Source organism: Hyaena hyaena, unplaced genomic scaffold (assembly GCF_003009895.1).
Source record: "Hyaena hyaena isolate Hyena2069 unplaced genomic scaffold, ASM300989v1 scaffold_530, whole genome shotgun sequence".
NCBI classification, from domain to species: Eukaryota; Metazoa; Chordata; class Mammalia; order Carnivora; family Hyaenidae; genus Hyaena; species Hyaena hyaena.
The window spans coordinates 102,770-126,063 of NW_024081163.1; the positions used below are offsets into that span (position 1 = coordinate 102,770).

The 23,294-nt window shown below is 35.5% G+C and overlaps 1 protein-coding gene across 4 annotated transcripts in view; it reads right to left on the reverse strand.

Moving 5' to 3' along the window:
- Positions 1-3,574: 3,574 nt before the first annotated feature.
- The window catches only part of SREK1 (splicing regulatory glutamic acid and lysine rich protein 1), a 38,596-nt gene continuing 18,876 nt past the window's right edge, over positions 3,575-23,294 (reverse strand). For 3 of the 4 annotated variants that reach the window (XM_039255509.1, XM_039255511.1, XM_039255510.1), the window contains 9 exons: positions 21,453-21,617; positions 21,143-21,321; positions 19,817-19,947; positions 18,825-18,939; positions 13,693-13,812; positions 12,959-13,321; positions 8,837-8,932; positions 7,768-7,912; positions 3,575-6,700 (listed from right to left, as the gene is read on the reverse strand). In XM_039255509.1, the coding sequence (XP_039111440.1) occupies positions 6,551-6,700; positions 7,768-7,912; positions 8,837-8,932; positions 12,959-13,321; positions 13,693-13,812; positions 18,825-18,939; positions 19,817-19,947; positions 21,143-21,321; positions 21,453-21,617 (1,464 nt within the window). In that variant the 3' untranslated portion in view covers positions 3,575-6,550. Of the gene's footprint in view, positions 6,701-7,767; positions 7,913-8,836; positions 8,933-12,958; positions 13,322-13,692; positions 13,813-18,824; positions 18,940-19,816; positions 19,948-21,142; positions 21,322-21,452; positions 21,618-23,294 lie in introns of those variants that run through there. The other variant, XM_039255512.1, reaches the window with a different exon arrangement.

The following is a 23,294-nucleotide window of genomic DNA, read 5'->3' on the forward strand; positions in this document are numbered from 1 at the left end:
AAGAAAACACTTAAAAAAAGATATTGTTAAAAAAAAAAAAAAAAGGTGAAAGAATCCATTACCAGCAGACAGACCTGAACTATAAAAATTTTTTTAAATGTTTTATTTCTGAGAGAGAAAGACAGAGAGAGAGGGGCAGCGTGAGCAGGGGAGGGTCAGATAAAGAGGGAGATACAGAATCCGAAACAGGCTCCAGGCTCTGAGCTAGCTGTCAGCACAGAGCCCGACGCAGGGCTCGAATCCACGAACTGTGAGATCATGTCCTGAGCCGAAATCGGACGCTTAAATGACTGAGCCACCCAGGCACCCCTATAAGAAATGTTCAAGGAGGTCTTCAGGCAGAAGGAAAATAGCACTAGTACAAAGTAGAACCCTGGATCTACATGAAGAAATGAAAAACACCATAAATTTTAAGTATATGGGTAAATATCAGAGACTTTTCCCTTCTTCAAAACCTCTTTAAAGTTGTTTAAGCAAAAATTGTTAACAGTGTATTGTAGGAAATGACACATGCATTCATACACATGTGTGAAATAAATTGCAGAACAAAAATCGCATGAACTGGGAGAAGGAAAAATAGAAGAGCATTATTGGGAAGTTCTTACACTATAAATGAAGTGGCATTACTATGTAAGAGTAGACTATGATAAATTACCATTCATACAATAAACCCTAAGACCACTTAAAAATTACAAGTTATTAGGGCACCTGGGTAGCTAAGCAAAATCAGAAAGAACTATAATGACAAAGAGACAAAATCCACAATCTACCAAGGGATTTTAAGACCTCAGCATTAAATGACAGCAATGACAGAATATCAGTAATGGTATGGAAGACTTGAACAAAACCATCAGCCAGCATGACCTAACTGGCATTATAGATTATTTCACTCAAAAAGACCCAGATGATACATTCTTATCAAGTGCATATGGAACACTTATGAAGATACATTGTAAGCCATAAAGGAAGTCTCAGAAAAATTTAAAGGAGTCAAATCATATAAACAATTTACTAACCAAAATGGAATTAAGTTAGAAGTCAGTAACAAAGATCTTTGGAAGGGCCCAAATATTTGAACCCTACATAACACACAATGGAAATAACCCATGGATCAAAAGACAATGCCAAATGGAAAATTATTAAGTGCTCTGAATTGAATGAAAACAAAGACACACAGTATGTCAAAATTTGCTAGATGCACCTAACGCCGTGCTTAGAGAGAAATTCATAGCGTTAAAATACCTGTATTAGAAAGGAAGATCTCAAATCAGCGACTCAAGCTCACACTTTAAACTAAAAAAAGAGTGGAGTGTCTAGGTGGCTCAGTTGGTTAAGCATCTGACTTCGGCTCAAGTCATGATCTCACAGTCCGTGGGTTCAATCCCCATGTCAGGGTCTGTGCTGACAGCTCAGAGCCTGGAGCCTGCTTCGGATTCTGTGTCTCCCTCTCTCAAAAATAAACAAACATTAAAAAAAAAATTAAACTTAGAAAAAGAGCAAACTAAACCTGATAAGCAGAAGAAATAATAAATAATAAAAAGAAGTGAAATAAAAAGCAGGAAAACAATAGAGGAAATCTGATAAAGCAAAATCTGACTTGATTCCTTTTAAACCCGTAAGCTGATAAAAAGACTTTTCAACAATATTAGGAATGAGAGAAAATATCACTATGCATCTTATATTTATTAACATATAAGGGGATTCCATGAACTTTATGGCAATAGATTCGACAAGTTAGAATAGACTTGGAATGGATTTAACAACAAATTACTTTGAAGATGCACAAACACCAAAGCTTACTCAAGAAGAAAAAAAACCTACATAAATAACCCTGAATCTACTTTCCAAAGTGATTTGTAATGTGGGAAGGAAATTCCAGATTTGGTTAGCTTTACTGTGAAACTCTACCTAACATTTATGGGAGAAGAAATGACAATATGATACAAAGTCCTTCAGAGAACTGAAGATGAGGGAACATTTTCCAACTTATCCTGTTAGGCTAGCACAATATTATAAACCAAAACCAGAAAGATATTACCCTTACACAAGGCTAGAAGAGCCCATTATCACCTTTCAGTTACAAAAAATAAGCCATGAGTATGTAAATAAATGTCTCCGAAATAAGTGAAATTACTACTCAACAGTGGTGAGATTTTAAGATTTTCATTTTATTAAAAATATAGCAACACAATAGCAGCATTATTTGATAAATCTTTACTAGTACCACTTAGAAGTAGCCCTACTCACATAAATATACACGACCTATGCAGCATCGTATGTTTACATGTTAAACTCTTCCCTTGATAACCCATAGTATCATGTAAAGCACACTATTGTAAGATTAAGAAGAATATTTAACTATTAAACTGAACTACCTAAACCACAACACGATACACCCAGATGTAATCTTCTGGAAATCAGGGAGCTCTGCAGACTGCTCCCCAAGCATTTGTTGCCCAACACACAGCCTCGAGTTGGTAGAACTCCATCTCTTCGATTCTAATTCTTTCAGCATGATTTTCAGAAATTTGAACTTGCACATATAGTCAAGAAATTATCTATCTAGCAAATGAAAGTTAAGAATGGAGAGAGCTATTATTCCATTCCAATCCCAAGAAAATAAATCTCTGCGGTAAAATATATGAAGTTTCCCAAAAGTTGGCAATTTTCCAAATTAAAATGTTAGCTAGATACAAAGTAAACTTAAAAATCAGGCACCAAACCAAAACCCTGCTTTTAAAAACAATATATTAAGAAATGTTATCTTAGATATAAACTATTATGATAAATTAGCTGCTAGGAAATATAAAAATACCGTAAAATAGAATGGAAAGAAATGTAGTTCTTACTTACTACCAACCTAACTGAATATGGCCAAAAAACCACCAATAGCTTTAGCTTTTATTTTTAAAATAAGGTATCAATCTTTAGGCAGAATCACCAATAGATGTGTATTTAAGCAAAACAAATTCAGCCACAAACCCAAAATTAGGTAGGGAAGTCATTTTTATTTTAAAAATGTTTATATTACATTATACTTGACTACTGCTTCCAGAAATCTAATTTAGCCCTTTTTAGAGCCCTAACTTTTGAAATCTGAAAACAATTTTAAATGAATATTACACTAAATAAATGTGAGGATACTATGTAGGTAGGCAGTGAAAAGAAAAAATATTCAAACATGTAAGAAACATACTTTGTGGACGTGATCTACTTTATAACCCAGCCAGTTGAAATCGGACACTATCTTTCAGTGAAAATATAATAATGCATTGAAGTGTTATTTAATGCATCCCTCCAAAAAGATTCATACTAATAGCTAATTCAACTACTAAAAAGACTAATCATAAAAATACGATTTTATCAAATCATATTATTTCTAATAGATTTTTTTAAATGTTTAAAAGCCTATTACTACATATTGTAATTCTTAAAATTAAATAGTATCTTCAGAGCTGATTTAGATTAAGGGCTTCTTAAAGTTTTAAGATAAAGATAGCAACATATATATAGGAATGAATGAGGCCCTGCAAATAACTAAAATCACAAATGAAGTTACTTCCTTGACAAGAAAGAATTCTAAATTTAAGTTTTTATTTTTGAGCAGGTCAAAATTTAAGCCTCTGACACTTCTGAAGATCAACCTCACAGATACTGAAACTCTTGAATGTTAAGAATTCTAAACAAAATCACAAGCTGACAAGTGTTTGCAATTATAAATTAATTAGATTAGATGGAGAAATAATATGGAGACAATTGCAGAAGTTAAAAACTTATACTTGTTTTCACACATGAAACTGGTCCTCTTATTATGAAGGCCCACCTTAATATAAATAATTCATCACGCACTGCTGAAAACAAACAAGAGGACCCACAGAAGTTGTCTAGAATGATGGAGAGCAACTAAAATTAAAGAACAGAATGTACTCTCTGTATAATCAAGCGAAAAAAGATAATTAAAGAAAGGATCAAGTATAAAATGGCTGTCTTCTTGGCCTTACCTCAAGTTTTCCTGACAACATCTACCTGGGATGAAAAAGAATTGTCTTAAAGAAAAACCAAAATAGCTTGAGAGAAAATAACAAATAAATGGAAACCTATCAGGCTACTATAAGTAAATAATCTCAATCTCAATCTCTGTCTCTCTCTCGCACACACTCACTCCAATACCCCCAGGCCCTAGAAAATTATGCTTCCATAAACACAATGAAGACATTTTTCACTTTCTCTGGATCTCCTGTTTTCCTATTCATGTCCTCCTTTTACTAATCAGTATCTTTCAATAGAAATATTATTTTAAAGCTGAACATAATCAGCAAGGAAAATAATTAGCAGCAGGAACCTAATTATGTTAACCGCTAACAAAGGAAACATTAAGAGTCCAGAGTACAAGAAATAAAACACCACACAAACATGCAATCTCCATATTGAAATAATCTCTATGCCAAATAAAACAAGATAGACATGATAAACTAAGATGCTGTTTTGAAATGCATAAACAAATACTCTCCTCTAAAATACGTAGCTTTATTAGAGAAATGGTACTAAAAATAACAAAGATTCAAACATTTGCTCTATTCTACTACATATTATAAATAAGAAAGCTGCTGATGCAAGACACACACTCACAATCTTTCCATATGCACCCAAGCATTCCTGTATCAGAATAAGCTGTTTACTAGCCAACCGTATGTGGTTGAATGATTAAAATGACCATCTATACTTTACATAGTAAAGCATTTTCAAAAATTTTAATGTACACGGTGACAAAAAGGAAAAGAAAAAAAACACAGTAATTCTGAACACATGAGGAGTAATTAAGCAGCTTCATAATCAAACCAGGCTTCATTACTTGCAATAAGGGCAATTCTTTCCATTTTCTATCAAATACTTAAGTTTCAATAGTATTAACATTAAAAGAAAACTGAAGTTGAAACCAAGTAACTGATGTGCTACTCAGCTTTTTAAGTCTATAAGTAACTCTTCCCATGAGGTAAGGCAACGGAGTAATTTGATTGTATTAGATTGCATTAAAATAATTATACTTGATTTTTTTTTTAATAACATGCTAATTAAAAAGTGTAACTTTGGGGGACTATAACAATAATGAAAGATTTCTGAAACTGAGTTATGGCTTTGGGGAAAATACTAGCAATGTTGTCATTTTACTACTTGCATACTTATGCAAAAAGTGAGCCTAAGAATAACGGATGACCTATATTTTAAACTCAAGTAAACATATCCTTAAAACAAATAACCTCACGTGTTCTCCTTTACATATAATTTCTGCACATCACTTACGAGAAGATGATTTTAAGAGGTAATAATTAAGGCCATCCAATGGAGACAACGAAAGTGTTTGCTCTGATTTAAGTAAAGTAAGAACATGCTTCATATTCAATTATCACAGTATAAAACTGATGGTCCCAAAACTGCATTGTTGTTTTAAGCTCTGAAGTCATTCTTGAAAATAGGACTTACTTCCTGCAAGGTGAACTATGTAAGAAGCTCTTCTGACACACTACCTGCACACTTTCTCTATGGGAATGAATGGAATATCCATCTAAGTTCCATATGAATTGAGAATGACTAGCACATATAAAATTCTAGAAAACAGTATACCACATTGTAGAAGGCACTAAAGCTTCAGCTTGTGCTCCCATAGCCCATTTTGAAAACCCAGTTTTCTTTTTATAATGGCACCTTTGCCACCTACAGCTGACAACACACACTGCAATATTATTCATAATAAGCTTGGAAATGTCAAAAAAAGTTCAAAAGGAAATGCTTACTTTGTGGGGAGACCCAATGATTCTAAACACTGAATACTAATACATTATTATTAGTATTCAACACAATTGCTCTTCCTTTTGAAAGAGAACAGTAGCATGCATTGTCAGTTGTTTGTTAATCCACTTATTTAAGCAATTTTAGTCTGTAAAACTATTTTAACAAAAAACTGTTGTCCTAAACAGTGAGCAAAATAAAACACAACAGTGAGAATTTAACACAATCACCGTAAATCCTGTGAAGTAAATGTTAAAACTTCTTACATACTCTGCACTTACAAGGGTGTGTATATATTTGCACCGATTTCAAGCACATCATCAAATCTGTATATACTGAAATTGGAGGGAAAAAAAAAGTAAAACAATACAAAATTCAGTAACAACCATTTTTTAAAAGAGCCTCCAATGCTTATCTCCAGTCTTTGGGGACAGTACAAATTTGGATCTTTGACGTCCCATTTATTTGTAATGGTTCTTGGCAAACACGAACAAACCACATGACGAGTGTGTCAGCCACCATGGAAATGCACAAATTCTAGAAGATGAGGAGTTTGGGTAACACCTGTTATTTTCACGATGTCCATGCTTTATTTTTTTCTTACTCGGTAACAAGATGGCCACAAAGTCACCTAACAACTAGAAAAGCTGTTAGTTCATATCTTTATACTCAACTGGATGTCTTCACTGTTTAACATCTTGTTGGAAGAATTAATAGCTTTGGATTTTATTCCAGCGTGTGTTTAGGGGTGCATCTGTCAGTCCTATACTGCTTCTGTTTTGGTGGAGAGGTTTTCTTCATTTGGCTGACAATTCCCATTTTGCTGGACTTTGTTTTCCTCAGTCCTTGGTGCCTCCTTGTCATCTACTTCTTTGCTCACAGTTGAATCTGGTTCTTTATTATGTTCCTTCTCCTGCAATAAATATTAAGGTGTACAATGAATAGTCTTCTCAGCAACTGCCTATTACATCTGCTTATGGCTACAGTGTGTACTTCAGTAAGCTGAACAAAACGGAGTAGTTTCTCCCATTACCTTCTCAGAGAAATAAGACCTACAAACACTTATCAATATGTCCTCCAGTAATTGTAACTTAGAATAAAATAGTTGAGAAAGTCTCCGTGTTCAAAAAATGTTACTTAATTGAAAAAGTGGGACAGATCAGCTGAAAGAGTCAAACAGGTGCCAAAGGTGCCAGGACAGATTTGTAATCTGGATATCAAAGCAGAAAATTCACAGGATGTAGAAAAAGAAATCACTATTCATCCTGGCAAAAACTGCTCCGGAACAGTAACTCTGCCCACAGCTAAAAGAGAATTAAATGAGAACATGTAGAACACTGCCTGGCATACAGTAATGCTCAAAAGATGTTGTCAATGTTACTGACGATAAACCTCTATCAATGTAAGAGTAAATGAAATCTGATGATGAAACCTCCAGAACTCATAATTCATTTCCAAGTACAAATATACCTACTGGTATAACAAAGGAATTAATATAATTCATAAGTAGTTAAAGATTTATCCAAAAAAAACAGACCTGGTGGAGTTTGGTTTTCCATTAATTATTCTAATTCAACAAACCTAATTTCAGTATATACTATAAAACTAATGATGACAGAACTTTTGTCAAATTTGCTGAAACAAGTATATTTCAGGAAATATATATATTTTAAGGAAAATGGCCTCAATCAGAAATCTTGTATAAAATCAAATACATGTTACCTGGAGACAGTCTTTTTGTATGCCAGTCTAGGACTCCCTAAAATAAGGAATGTGTTTGTCTGAATTGCAGTTAGCGCATACCTCATCCCTTCAAAACTCCAGCTTAAAAAAGTTGTCAACTGAACAATTATTAAAGAATACCAAAAACATAGAAGATACTAGGGCTCTTAAGTTTTGGCCTAAAACTAGTACTATATAAAAAGAACAATCACAATTATTAATTATTCCAAGCCTAAACACTGAATGACTGCTGCTTACTTTAAGTGAAGTATTATTCTTCTCCAACTTTTCCTTTCCATCTCGGTCATTAGAACTCTTTCTTGTAGAGGTTGAACGTTCTCGCTCTCTTCTTTCACTGATATGGTCCCTTTCTTTTTCTCTCTTTTTATCCTTCTTATTTCTGCTATAAGAATATTGAAAATATGCCAGTTAACTTCTAAGGAATTAAAGACCTAACATGTTGTTGAGCAAACAGCCTTATCTAACACTAATACATTGTAAATAAGTATATCAGTAACCTGGTTTGACCAAGTAATATAAACAGACGTTATAACCCCACCTACTCCACCCCATACCCCCAATTAGTTTTTTAAAGATATGCAGAGGCCACCACATGTGGCCTAAACCACAATTAAGTATTTTCAATTTCTTAGTTCAAGATTAATTTATCTGCTGTAATGAGATTCAAATAAAACAAACCTACTTTTCCAAAACAAAAAAGTGAATAAACAGGAATGAAAAGGATAAAGAATTAGAGGTAGCTCCTAGGAAGGGCTGAATGACTACTAGCAAAACTCTGAACTTCAAATGACCTACAGTGCCACTGCCTCTGTCATTCATCATTAAAAGGAGACCCACTGATTCAAGATCAAAGTTAAGAGAAGACTAAATGAACAAGTTTCATTTATAAAAATAATATGCCTTTAGAATTAGGGGGGGGGAAATTCAGAGATCTAATACCTTTTACTTTAAAATATTAACCTTAATAGGGAATTCTAAGCTTTGTTCTTTTAACTATGCTTAGTTTAAAAATAAAGACAAGGGCACCTGGGTGGCTCAGTCAGTAAAGCATCCAACTTCGGCTCAGTCACGATCTCAGTTTGTGGGTTCGACCCCCGCGTCAGGCTCTGTGCTGACACCTTGGAGCTTGGAGCCTGCTTTAGATACTGTGTCTCCCTCTCTCTCTGCCCTCCCCCACTTGCACTGTCTCTCTCAAAAATAAAAACATTTTAAAAATTTCAAAAATAAAAAAATAAAGTTTAAAAGTAGATTAAAAAGAAAATTTTTCTCCCCCACTTCCGTTCCTGGATTTATGCTTTCCACCTACCTCCTAGGGGATGGAGACCTAGAAGATTTCCTTTTTACGGTTTTTGATGTTCTTGGTGATCTGGAAGAACTTCTGCTCCTCCTCCTACGCCTTTCCCTGAAAGTTGAGAATATATCATTTAAAAATATAGCAATTTAAATACAGGACAATTCAAATATACAAAACAAAAGGGTTCTTAATGCTCTCAAGTGAACAGTATTCCTTTAAAAGGTTGGTTTAAAATCATGTCCCTTAAGAGAAAGTTCTGTTATCTAATTTTAGTGCAGGTCAAATTCTGAACCATCAAGTTTTTAGACATGGAAAATATGTTCTAAGATTTTACAACAGAAAAGGTAAAAGACCTTCTTTTCATCTGGTTTATTTGAACAATAATTTCCTAAATAGAAAGAATATTAATAGATGTTCCGAATCCTCTCAAGTAGGCTCTTCCTCAGCATCTAAAACATGTTTTATTTATCCAGATCCTTTGTCATGCTTCTAGCTCCTTGATGCCCTACTGTGGATTATTTCATAACAAGGTAGTAAGTCCTTTTTAAGAACTAAAAGATTAAGTTGGCTTGTAAAAAGTGAACTTTCCAGTTCGAGCATTTAGAATGTCTATAAGAAAAATATTTACAGGTGCACCTTGGTGGCTCAGTCGGTTAAGCGTCCGACTTTGGTTTGGTCATGATCTCACGGTTCGTGGGTTTGAGCCCTGCATTGGGCTCTGTGCTGACAGCTAGCTCAGAGCCTGGAGCCTGCTTCAGTTTCTGTATCTCCCTTTCTCTCTGGCCCTCCCCTGCTCACACTGTTTCTCTCTCTCTCTCAGAAATAAAATATTTTTTAAAAATTCTTTAAAAAAAAAGAATTTACATTAATTTACTTTACAGAGAAACTGTTTTACCCTCCAATTTCCTACCATTTTATTGCTCTATTCATTTAAAACTGAGTGTACAGGGGCGCCTGGGTGGCTTAGTCGGTTAAGCGTCCGACTTTCGCTTGGGTCATGATCTTGCGGTTCGTGGGTTCGAGCTCCGCGTCGGGCTCTGTGCTGACTGCCAGCTCAGAGCCTGGAGCCTGTTTCACAGTCTGTGACTCCCTCTCTCTCTGACCCTCCCCTGCTCACACTGTCTCTCTCTCTCTCTCCTAGAAATAAACAAAACATTTAAAAAAATAATAATAAAAAAATAAAACTGAGTGTACAAGTTGCTAAGACAGAAGTAAAATAGTTAAAAGCTGGGGCTTCAATATGAAATAAAAAATAACTGCTACCTTGATTAACATTGTCTAGTATTATTAAAACTACTTTGCTAACATGTTAGCAAATGACGCATATTCAAAATTACTTCATTGAAAACCTGGTCAAATGAGAAACAATGAATTTCAAGATGTCCAAACTTCAGGGGATGAAGTAAGGGAAAATACTTATTACAATTAATGTGGTCAATGATCTCACAAGAAGCCCTGATGATTAGTGGCCATATAGGTGAAAAGAACCAAATTCCCTAGAATTCAAGTCCTCCATATCACTTCAGTAAGAAGATTCTAGGCTAATGAAACATGTTCTCTACATTTCTCATAAAATATAAAAAAATTAGATAATGCTCAGATGTGGCAGACACAGATGTTAAAAAAAAAAAAAAAGCTCAAGACCTTTGGAAACACATAGGTAACGATATTCCATTCAGTCAATGCCATGCCTTAACAGCTCAGCACAAGAATGGGAGGTACTTATTTCAGAGCATGAGAATGTCAGTGTATCTTACTTGTTTACAAAATATGATTCCACCCTGACTGGTTTAAGTCTTTGTTCAAGAGCACTATGTATAGGGGGACATCTTAATGACTGACACCTGATGATAATGAGAGCTAAGCCTAGAAAGACAGCAATCTAGAATGTTAATCAGTCAGCCATAGTTTGAAGAACTGTAGTTGGTCAGACTTAGTGAAATTTTGATTCCACACCTTATCAGCTGCATGACTAGTGTCATATTATGTACTTTGAATTTCAATTCTTCCTTCTGGAAAAGGAGCACTGTGATGAGAATTTAGGGTAACACCTGTAAAATACCAAGTAAAGTCTCCGGCACATACCCAGTGTCAATAAATATTTTCTGCTTAAATATCAAAATTTTCTTTAAAAATGTAGATTAGGGGACAATGCTGAAGATAGAAATACCAAGCACACTATTTTTCTGAGCAGTTGAAATGTTTTCAGTTTACTCAACAACTCAGAGCACATGAGAAACAGAAAAATGCTATTGGCCAAGCTCTTCTGAAAGCATGAAAACATTCCAAATTTCTGAAGCTTTAGAAACTGATGTCAGTCAGTATTTATTCTCCAGGCCCCAGTGGTGAGTTAAGTATATATTTAAGAATGAATGTGAACATCTGTACTTTCATAAAAATGAAGCAACTTAAAATGGCCCCTGAAAATTTTAATTAAATATTTCAAAGTCATCAAAAAAGCAAATTCTATTGAACTTAAAAGGAATCAAAACATTATTTTGTGTTACAAAGGGCAGTGACTAAATGATCACATAAACAGGACGGAATATGTGACACAGTAAAATCACTGTGCAGTGAAGCTGCAGTTGCGAGGCTCAAATGGTGTCTGGAGCAATGAGGTCAAGGCAATTCTTCAGTTTTTGGTCCAATTTGCCAAAATATGGCAGTGATCTATTTTAAGCTCCATCTGAACATATACCGTTGCTTTCAACTTCATGCTTCTGTGGCAGTTTTTAAAAGCAGGTACCAAGTACCAGTTATAGAATTCTCAATTAAACCTAACCTCATAAAAGAAAGAGAAAGAGGTACTGCGCTTCTAATATCAAAGTGCAGAGCAGATGGAGAATTTCCCCTAAGCTTCAATTTCTTCGTATTTTGAAATCATGGTAATAAAGTCTTCTCACAGACTTACTGTGAAGATTAAATGAGGTAGGTCACGACAAACTGTGCTGAGACGAAATCCGGTATGTAGTAAAGCATTCAAAAAATGCTTGCTATTATCTTGTGTTATCTGATGAAACACTGGTATTTTTTTTTCCCCAAACACTGGTATTAAGAACAGCCTAGGGGCGCCTGGGTGGTTCAGTCGGGTAAGCATCCGACTTCGCCTCAGGTCATGATCTCATGGTTCACGGGTTCGAGCCCTGCATCGGGCTCTATGACGACAGTTAGCTCAGAGCCTGGAGCCTGTTTCGGATTCTGTGTCTCCCTCTCTCTCTCTGACCCTCCCCTGCTCATGCTGTGTGTGTCTCTCTCAAAAATAAATTCAAAAAAAATTTAAAAAGAACAGCCTAAAGTTAAAAAAAAAAAACAAAAAAACACACACACAGGAAATATACATTCATTTCCAATTATTTTCTATGCAAAACCACATTTAAAATATACAGAAAACTGGCTAAAATACAACTTAGCTTAACACAAGTTAGGAACCTCTGTTTATCAGTTATGGTATCATCTGGAGTTATGGATATAGGTTTAGATAATCTTCAATCAAGGAAGGTCCTCTTTTTTGCAGCTGTTACTATGGCAACCTGCTGCCACCTGGTGGCAGTGTACTTATTAATGGAGGCAACAGTCTCTAAGAAAAAAACAAAACATTAAAATTGACAGATAAAGGAAAACTAAAATGTAAACGTCATGCACTCACTCAAAATAAGAGCAGTAAAAATTAACTGAAAGGACAAAAGGACTAACACTGCAATTTTAGTGATCATTTTGCATACAGAATTTACCACATCATTCCAAAGAAATTTAGAAGTCTGAGATCAATTCTTTCCTATTTGAGAGAGTGAGAGAGAGAGACAGAGAGAGAGAAAGGGAGGGAGGGTGGAAGGAAGGAGAGGGAAGAAAAACTTGCCCTTGCCACCTCATCCTCCAACAAAATAAGCAGCAGCAGCCACTGCCACCACCAAGGTTAAAACAATGTATTAGAAAGTAGTTAAAACTTTTCCGATCATCTTGTCCAATTATCATCTCTTCCTCCTCCCACAGGTTCCATACTTGGCAAGTGCTCTAACAGAGAAATGTTGACTCTGCAATTAGACGAGAACCTTTTCATATTATTGGACTATTCCCACCTGCATGGAACAATTTGTTTTCATCTGTCACCAATAAAAGGTTTAAGCATTATCAAACCTGCTGGAACTACGAGATCTTCTTGATGCATTGTAACTTCTGGGTGGTGTTCTGGACTTTTTATCCTTCTTTCTTTTCTCATCTATCTCTTTGGATCTGTCCTTGTCCCGTTCCTTGTCTTTGTCCTGCTCCTTTTCCTTGTCTCGCTCCTTTTCATGCTCTTTTTCCCGCTCTCTCTCTCTGTCTTTTTCCTTGTCTTTATCCCGGTCCTTTTCCCGGTCTTTATCTTTGTTTTTACCCCGTTCCTTTTCTTTTTCACGTTCCTTCTCCCTGTCTCTTTCTTTTTCCCTTTCCTTTTCTCTATCTTTTTCTTTCACTCTTTCCTTTTCCTTGATCTTTTCTCGGGTGTCTTTTCTCTTGTCCCTTTAAAAAAAAAAAATAAATAAATTCACAACTAAAATTATTCTACTCCCCAAAAAGGACCTCCCTCTCTGTCCTCAACAATTATCAACACAAAACAATTTATACCAGCTTAGAACACATTACATAATAATTTCTATATAACACAGGTGAACATGAAGCTGCTAAATAAAACAATTATCAGGCTCAATTAAATATTTTAGAAACCTCAAGAGTCATTATGGTCATCATTAGATTCAAATGAATGGCAACCAATATTAATCACTACTAAAACAATCAGAAAGTTTCATGTCTCTCATTAAAAATCTAAATCACAATCATTTTTTAACAAATGAAGCCACAAAACAATTACCACTAATTTCCCCAAAACTCACCGTGAACGTGAACGACTCCTTGACTTCCTTCTCTCCCTTGATTTAGAGCGTTTTTTATGTGGGCTCTTAGATCTACGTCTGTCTTTCTGTCTTGAACGTGATCTATTATGGGATCTACTCCTAAAGAAAAACAAATTGTTGGAATGTTAAAACTTACTCTTAGAATGTATTTTTAAAAATTAAAGATGTCTTTCAGGTAAGAAAAATTTTAAGCCAATCCCAATAGTATTATCAGTATTTTAAAATTCTCTATTATGAAATGCTTCAGATAAATGTGAAATAAATTATTTATTGGCAACTTTACCAAATAGTTCGTTATCCAGAACATAAAGACAGAGAAAGAAATTAAGTTCTTCTCTATGTCAGACTGAAGCTGGTATATCCAAGTGTGGCTTTCCTTTGCTATTATATACCAATTATTAGAGGACTGCTCTCACAGAACACATTTTTGTAGCATAAATTAAATTTAACTCTTGTCTTACATGGAACACTTGTTACAAGGACCACTTATGGTTCTGGTCTGACAAGAAACAGTGGCTGTGTGACTGAACAGTGTCTCTTAACTGCCTGTATGAGATTTGTCATAACATATATTAAGAATGTATTAAGGATGCACAGTACTAACTATGCTGCTAGTGCAACAGGAAAATAAACATCAGTCATGAGTTAAATGTTGGATTCGCAAGACCTTGATTTTATAACTACATAAACACAGCTATTAGAAGAAACCTTTATGAAACTGGAATTCTTGTAGGAAAAATAACTTTTACTCCAATTCTGAAATTCTCTAGGCCCCTTCTTCCCATTGAAATATTGCTTATATGATGTGATTTTTTTCGTAATGAGGTAGCTTAGTAACTGTATTAAAATATAACAAAACTGAATGCACACGACTTAAATAACAAAGTGAGGAGACTCACCAGCTTTGGAGTGAACCAATGTGGCTCTGACACTCGGCTGTGCCACACTCTAGCTTTGAGAACCATGGCTAGTCACTTACCCTCTCTAAGCCTAGTTTCTTCGTCTATCAAGTTGGAGTCAGAATCATACCCACATCACCTAAGGGCTGTCACGAGTACTGAATCAGAGGATACACGGAAGACTGTCTAGCAGTCCTTGCACAGAGTAAACACTTAAGATCCTTAATGCTCAATAACATCACTATTAATAATTAACTCATATGAAAACTTTCTATCTTTATATATTCCAAGGACATCATATGAACTTCCACAAGTATGCTTTATACAATTAAAGTTCATCTTGTCATGTTTTCATGAATTAAAAAACAAAGATCTATGAAAGAAATACATACAGTTAATTGCCTATGGTACACTAAAAAAAAAAAAAAAAAACAGAAAAATCTCCAGACAATTTTCCATTAGTTAAATCTTGTTTTTTAAATACATTTTTCAGGGGCGTCTGGGTGGCTCAGTCGGTTAAGCGTCCGACTTTGGCTCAGGTCATGATCTCGTGGTTTGAGGGTTCAAGCCCCGTGTCGGGCTCTGTGCTGACAGCTAGCTCATAGCCTGTTTTGGATTCTGTACCTCCCTCTCTCTCTGACCCTCCCCTGCTCACACTCTCTCTCTCTCTCTCTGAAATAAATAAAACATTAAAAAAAATAAAATAAATACATTTTTCAGTTAGTTAAAATTTGTTTTCTAATAGCTAATTCTCAACTGAATCACTCATACATTATATGGCTTTAAAATTATACATTCATCTTCATACATTTTTAATACGAGAAGGTAAGTCACAGTTTGTAGACATCTTCATTACTAATAAAGCAAAAGACAAGGGTCAAGTACTAGGTATTAAGGCAAAACTGCAAAACTGAAAACTTTTTTAATCCATTTATAGAAATCCACATAAGGGTAATGTTTTATAAGGCCTTTGCTTCTCTGTATTTAACAGAAAGTCTTAACGTATCTGTTCTAGTTAATCTTACTGAAAATATACATAGTAATTTTGTTTTCCCCAAATACTGCTTTCCAACTGTAATTAAGAAACAGCTTTTTAAAAATTAAGGGTAGCCTTAATAAGTAAAAGTTAATTTAAAAAACACTGACTTCCCACCTTACCTTATGGGTCCTCAGAGTTTCAAAGTCCCAAGAGTGACTACTGTGTTTTAATTTTGACATTAAATACTTTCAAGTCCCTATCTCACCCACTAGTCACCTACAAGAAGTGTTCTGATTAGGAACACTAAAAGCTTCAAGTCAAAAGCAAATCTAATCCAACCAAAGAGAAAGACTTGAGTTACCATTAGGAGATCTCATTTTAGAATAAAGTGCAAAACTGCATTTATAAATTAAACTGTTTAAATATAGGGCAACTTACCATTATGTCTCTCATCAAAGTTCAACTCTAAGTTTGCTGTTTCCCATTAAAATACTATAAAATGTCTTAGAATTCCCATGTTGGTCTGTCAAGGTTACTGAACTTTAAAATATAATGATTACAGTACTACACCCACCTTTTCTAACCTTTGAAAAAAAACACATATAAAAATTTGAACAAAGTGGAAACACATCTACCCAGTCAAAGCGACGAGAAACTCCTTCCTACCTCCCATTATAAAAGGGGAAAGAACAAGGAAAGGATTGGGAAGGGGGTGTGGAGGGAGGCTCTAGAAGCACCTGAGAATGCTGAGAAAGTAGGGTGAGCCTTCAAGAGCAAAGGCTCCTAAAACTCACACTCCTGCTATTAAGTCTAGTGGGGGAGAGCCAGGGCTGAGGATGGTATCAAATCCAACTAGCAGGGGAGGGGAAGCCAAGAAATGCTTGCCATCCTCCTCCTCCCCTACCAGGAAAATGGTAACAGGAGTAGGTTCCTCCATATCAAGACCCGTAAGTCAAACGTTTTGAGTAAGGGATTCCACCCCCCCAAAACAGAACCTATCTTCCTTTGTATTTCTTTATGAGCTCAATAAAGGCCACATGTGTTTCTACATATATAAAAATAGTGTACATATATAAAAATATATTCGAGTGTTTTATATATATATAAATGTGCATGTCTGTATCAAGTACAAGTAATTTCTGGGGCACCTGAAATTACCCAGTAATTCAGAGCGGCTCAGTAGGTTAACCATACGACTTCGGCTCAGGTCATGATCTCATGGCTCATGAGTTCAAGCCTGTGGTGGGCTGTGTTGACAGCTCAGAGCCTGGAGCCTGCTTCAGATTCTGTGTCTCCCTTTCTCTCTGCCTCTCCCCTGCTCACAGTCCGTCCCTGTCTCTCTCAAAAATAAATACGTTAAAAAAATTTTTTTTAAAGAATAATTTCTAATGCCAAGTAGTCAGATTCTCATGAATTATGAACGACAGTTAACAAATCATTTTCATTTTAAATACTGATTTCATATTTAGACTGAATAATCCTTCTCCCACTATCCCTTGGAAAGGGAAAATTCCAAATATACCTAAAATGATAAGACCAAGCATCTTAAAGCACAGTTAAATAATATGCTCCAACAGATAAATCTTCACAGACCTTGTCAAGGAAACAAATGTTAATCAAGTTTTGCTGTTTTCCAACCTTAGAAAACCACAAAGGTATCAGATTTGAAGCACAGCTTTTGTCATCAACACAAAATGAGATTCAGTCATGGGTCTTTTTTTCCTCAGAAAAAAAATAATTACTCTTCAGCTTAATTCTGTATTGCTTTTATCTCCTTTACCTTTATCACATCCTGGCCACCTGCAGAAATATCCATAACCTAGTACCACTTTCCTTCTCCAACTCTGGCTTGTGCTGCACTGTCTTATTCCTTGCACATTAAACAACTTCTTTCACTTGGATCTGAACTTGCCTTAGTGCAAGGCCTTGGAGGGAGACAGTAAAACCATATCCCCCCAAAAATTGTATAGACTAAGAATAACAGAAAAGTATGTATGAGTAAACAGAAGAACAGTTCACTAGAGTCAAACAAAGAACATCATATTTTTTGTTTCATTGCTTCAATCTCCTTGGTATCACAGAAAAACAGACTAAAGGAGCTTGCTAATGAGGTTCAACACACAACACACTGGTTTCGTTTTTTCCCTCCCCTCGAAACTTCCTCCTCCTCTAACACCACCATACACTCAGCACAGACACACACTCATACATTTTCCTCTACCCCTTCTCTTCAGACTAAAGTATGCGTGCACATACAACACGTAATCAGGATCCATTGTATATCCAGTTTCACATTTCAAAAACACATCCTTCTGTATCTTAAAGAAGACAATAAAACTTATCACTTTAGCCGTGATTCTTTAGGGCACTTCCAATCAAGATGCTGTCACAAGTCTACATTTTGAGGTCCACTCTGGACTAAATACAACAGATTTTTTTTTTAAATAAAGAAAAATTAAAATGATAGAACTGTACTCAAAAATAAGATAAATAGGGATGCCTGGGTGGCTCAGTCAGTTAAGCATCCAACACTTGATTTTGGCTCAGGTTATGATCTCACACTTGTGGGATCAAGCCCCTCTTAAGGCTCAGCACTGACAGCGCAGGGCCTGTTGGGATTCTCTCTCTCTACCCGTCCCTGCTCATACACATGTACTCTCTCTCAAGATAAAGAAACATTAAAAAAAAAAAAAAAAAAAAGTCAGATGAACTGAAAAGAAAGAGATCTGAAGCATAAAAGTTGGAGCTAAAGCTGCCAAGTTACTCCTGTGGTTCAGATCCCAAAGAAGGCTATCATCAATGATACCAAAGATGTGAAGCACCTCATGTGACTCATGGGCCTAGAGACAGGTAACTACTAGAAACCAAGACCCAAGGTTCTACACCCCAAGCCTTGAGGAGACTGGGGGTTGGGAGGAGTTCCCTTTTCTCAGTAAGAAGAATGAAAAGTTTCTGCCAGTTCTGTGTGAAGTTTATTCTTAGAAAAACCAGAATTGCACCTTGCAATAGAAAACCAACTTCTAAAACTAAAATCTGAGATCATAAAAATTATACACTGATTAGATAAAATTTCATTCTTAACTACAGTATTATAATTAAAGCAACATTTAATGGTAACCATAATTCCTGGTGAACTCTGCTCAAGTTTCTAAATTCTGATATTTATGCCTAAATCTTAACTTTTTCAAATACTAGACAACAAAACTTTAAAAGATGATAGCAGAAGTTCTCACCTGTGTTTCGACTGTGATCTTTTTCGTCTAGAATGGGATTTTGAACTAGACCGGGATTTTGAACGAGTGTGGGAACGAGATCGACCGCCTTTTCTTTCATTGCTCTTTCCAGACTCTGGGAGGAAAAAACCACTTTGCAGTGTAAGCTCAGAACAATTAAAGATCCCAGTTAATAATCAGGCACAAGTGGAATGTACCACATATATAGTGCAAGGGGCCTACTCTCTGTACATCCTCCTCCTGTGCAATTATCCTTCAGAAACATCCAAGAAAGTCATTGCATAAACTCGTTGAGTGCAGCCACCCTGCAGCAGTACATATAAACCAGATGATTATAAACAGCTGTTCGTAGTATTTTGTTGCTGCCATAACGTACGATTATAACATGTCTGTAATTCCTAGGACAGTGACTGTAAATCTTCTCTCCACTTATTTTGCTAGAGTGAAGCTTAAATTCTGAGTGCTAATTTAGAAAATGTGCTCAACTGTAAACCACCTACGTATTTTTAGATTAGATTTTTAACTTTTAGTAAAAGCAACACAAAGTCTCAGTAAGTGTTCCTTTTTATCTTCCTAAAACGGTCTCTGTATTTTTCCTGAATCATGGGCTCTCTCTCCTATTTTTAAAATTAAAACTTTGAAGGGGAAGTGAATCTTCTTGATTAGAGCATTTCAAGTATATTTATTCTCTTTTCTACCTTCACAATAACATTTCTACCTTGCTTTAAGCAAATCAGTTTTGAGCACTAATTGTGCTATGAAAATGTAAAGAATTGATTAACTCAAGCTAATGTGCCTCAATTCAGCATCAAGGGAAAACATATTTCTGCTAAGCAGTTCTTTGACCTTAGACACTAGTAAGTCACTTACTCTTTGAGTTTCAGTCTTCTTGTAAAATGAAGGGGCTAACCAAGATAGTTTCTAAAATTCCTTCCAGTTCTACGATTCTCTGATCTTAAAGTGTGACCTATGTAACAACACTATTGCCTTACCTGGTTCAATGGCTGCTGAGATAAAGGACTGAGCCTCTCGTACTCGCTTCATTACTTCTTCTAACTCCTTAGCTGCAGCCTGAGGTGTCATCTCAGGGGGTTTTACTATTGCATTGTTGGAGTGATTAATTCTAAATTAAAAATATTAGCATATCACAAATACACACCATATTTTACAAAACATGAAACAAATGTTTATATGATACAAAGATTTATACATGTGAGGACATCTTGAAAGCACACTAAGAACAATACAGCTAAATACAAAATAACCAAAACCAACATCAAAACCATGATTCTTCTCACTACCACCCATCCTTACCTCTTGCTAACAATGTCAAAAGCAAGGAAAAAAAGAAAGAAAAACTGAACCCTGATTTCTTTAACAACTTGAATATACCAGGACAAGTACTTTTCCACACAACTTAGAGTTATAATAAATTAAAATGCTGACGCCAATATTAAAATGAATCATTTCTCATCTTACAGGATTGTGTTGATAGCTCTGCAACCTGGGAGGATGAATGGGAAGCTGTATGTTATGTGCACAATTTTAATCAACGTGGACCATGAGTGAGTCAGCTATAGCTTCAAAAGTGGGAGGCACCTGATAAAGCTCTTCCCTAGTAGGTTACAGTGGTTTCCCTGATGCACATAAATGAATTTGGTGAGTCTCACTTTACCCTTTCACACTGAGAAGACAAGCATTCACTAAAAGAGATTTGTACCCTTTCACAGCTGAATCGTGATCAAGTTGTATAACTACGGCAATTATCTACGAAGTTCAGATAAAACTGTTGCCTCAATAATCTACATGAAACAGAATTTCTAACTTCAACATGTAAAGTCTACACCAATTTTTCATTTTGCAAACAAAGATATAATATTAAAATTTTAAATGTATGATTTAAAACATCTCAAGTATTTAATAATATTTTCTTCCTGGGATTTTGGATTTACCAAAATTCTCATTACTGTATTACTCTAACTTCAACTCCTATGTTAAATCATCCATAATAGTTATAAAACAAAACCAATCTGACTTATTACAGCTTATAAAAAAAGACCTACAATCATTACACAGAGCATATAAACAATGGTAACATCAAATAAGATCTTATAAGATAGAAAATAAGACATTTTGAAATATAACTTTAAAGACTAAAATGGTAAGTAATCCATGTATTTCATTTATACTTAACACAAAGTCTTCCTTTCCACAAATTGCCAATTACTATTAAAAAGAAAAAAAAAGGCCTTAATTATATCAGCAATACTTTAAGTTTTTCCAAAATCATTAAAATTTCTTTGTTTAGGGTTTCTTACTTCAGTGGCCTGTCTCCAAACATAACTCCATTAAAAGCAAGGGCCCTTGGTACAGAATTTTGGTCTGCAAATTCCACAAAAGCAAACCGAGTTGGCTGAGTCTCATCACCTGCCATCCGCACAAACTTCACTTCTCCAACTTGTTTAAAAAATTCAAGAAGTTGATCAGCTGTCGTTGTCTGAAGAAACAAAGTCACACTTTAATAAAGTATATTTTTTTAAAAATATTAGGTAAATATTAATCAGTATGACTTTCAAGAATGGGAAGAGTAAGAGGTTCTACCAATCAGTTTCTTCTTAAATGAGTTACCTGGGAATTCAAATTGCCAACGTAGACTGTTCTCCTAATTTCATCAATTTTGGAAGGATCCACATTTCCCATAAGTGGTGGTTGTGGGATCTCTCCAAGTGTTGCAATGTTGGGGTCTAGTGCAGCTGCTGGTATAGCTCCCAAACTGCTAAGGGAAACACCCAACTACAAAAAAACAAACAAACAAAAAAACGTATTTTCTATTAGCATCAACTACTACCACTCTTTAATCTTAAAAAGAAACAATCAACTCAACAAGAATGGAAAGTGATTAGGGAGTCTTAGCTTTAAGCCAGGTGTGTGTCTGAATTATTGAGAGTGAGGTCACAGAAGTTCTACATGCAATTAGAAATACAACATAATTCTTTTAAAGAAAAAAATGTGTTTAATGTTTGTTTATTTTTGAGAGAGAGACACAGAGTGCATGGGGGGAAGGGACAGAGAGAGAGGGAGACACAGACTCCAAAGCAGGCTCCAGGCTCTGAGCCGTCAGCACAGAGCCCAACAGAGGGCTCACACTCAGGAACCACTAGACCATGATCTGGACCGAAGCTGAACACTTAACTGAATGAGCCATCCAAACACCCCAGAAATACAACATAATTCCTGTGTGGTATTTTTCAAACTTGAAACTAAAAATGAACAGTCAATTCTCATTTTCACAGTAGTTATGTACTATAAAGTTGCCGTGAAATGAATTACTGAACACTGCATCATCACTCCTACAGAAAATACAGAGCTAGGTTTCTGAAAGCTTCTGGTCACATTTTCTTCACCAATAACTGCATTATCTTGCTTTATGTGTTTCTATTTAAAGACACCTAATGTAATATATAAAGCTGATTCATTAACATTGAGCTCATAGTCAGCAGTGCTATCAACCAGTGCTTCAATGAACCTTATCTAAGGCATGGATTTTCTCTGTAAGGCCCATCACAGCCTTCTAGCCGTCAGGAACATTACAACAGCACTTCAACACTTGGGGAGGTTAGCTTAAAAAGTACCATCAACAAAAAAAAATACACAAAAAACATTAAAAAGCATGGCACCAGACGACAAAAAGGACCATTTTTACAGCATTAGAAGATAAGAAGACAGGGTACTGCTGGTTTAACTTATCTGAAAACGCACATATCAAGCAATTCAAATTTTTCAACATTCTGTGGGTCAAGAAATGAACCACAAAAGTGCCACCATGTACAGACTTTGAGGTTTCAAATATATTTTAGCTAGTTGGTGAATTCACAAGTACAAAATTCACAAATAATGAGAATTAAGTGTACCCTGGGCATTCAGCAACAGTGACTGAGTTCCCAATAGTTAATAATCATGGGAATTTTTTTTTGCCGAGTTATTAATATAATCCTCATATCAACCTTAAAAGAGAAATACGAATATTATGACAATTTCACAAAGAAAAGGACTTACAGAAGTTAACGATTTTCCCAAAGCTATTCAGCTACCAAGTGGTAAAGGCAGGGCACCATATGTACAGACTAAAAATGAAACAGGGACAAAGTTTACCTAAGAAAAGAAACATAGGGGCACCTGGCTGGCTCAGACAGGGTCCGACTTTGGCTCAGCTCATGATCTCACAGTTAATGGGTTCAAGCCCCACGTCGGGCTCTGTGCTATCAGCTCTGTGCTTCCGATTCAGGGTCTCATTCTCTCTCTATCCCTCCCCTGCTCATGCGTTTTCCCTCCCTCTCTCTCTCTCAAAAATAAACATTAAAAAATAAATAAATAAAAAGAAAAAAAAGAAAAGAAACCTAAAATATTAAACTTACTTATACTCTGGTAGGAACAGAAAAAAACCTTTGAAAGATCTGTCATAACATTATT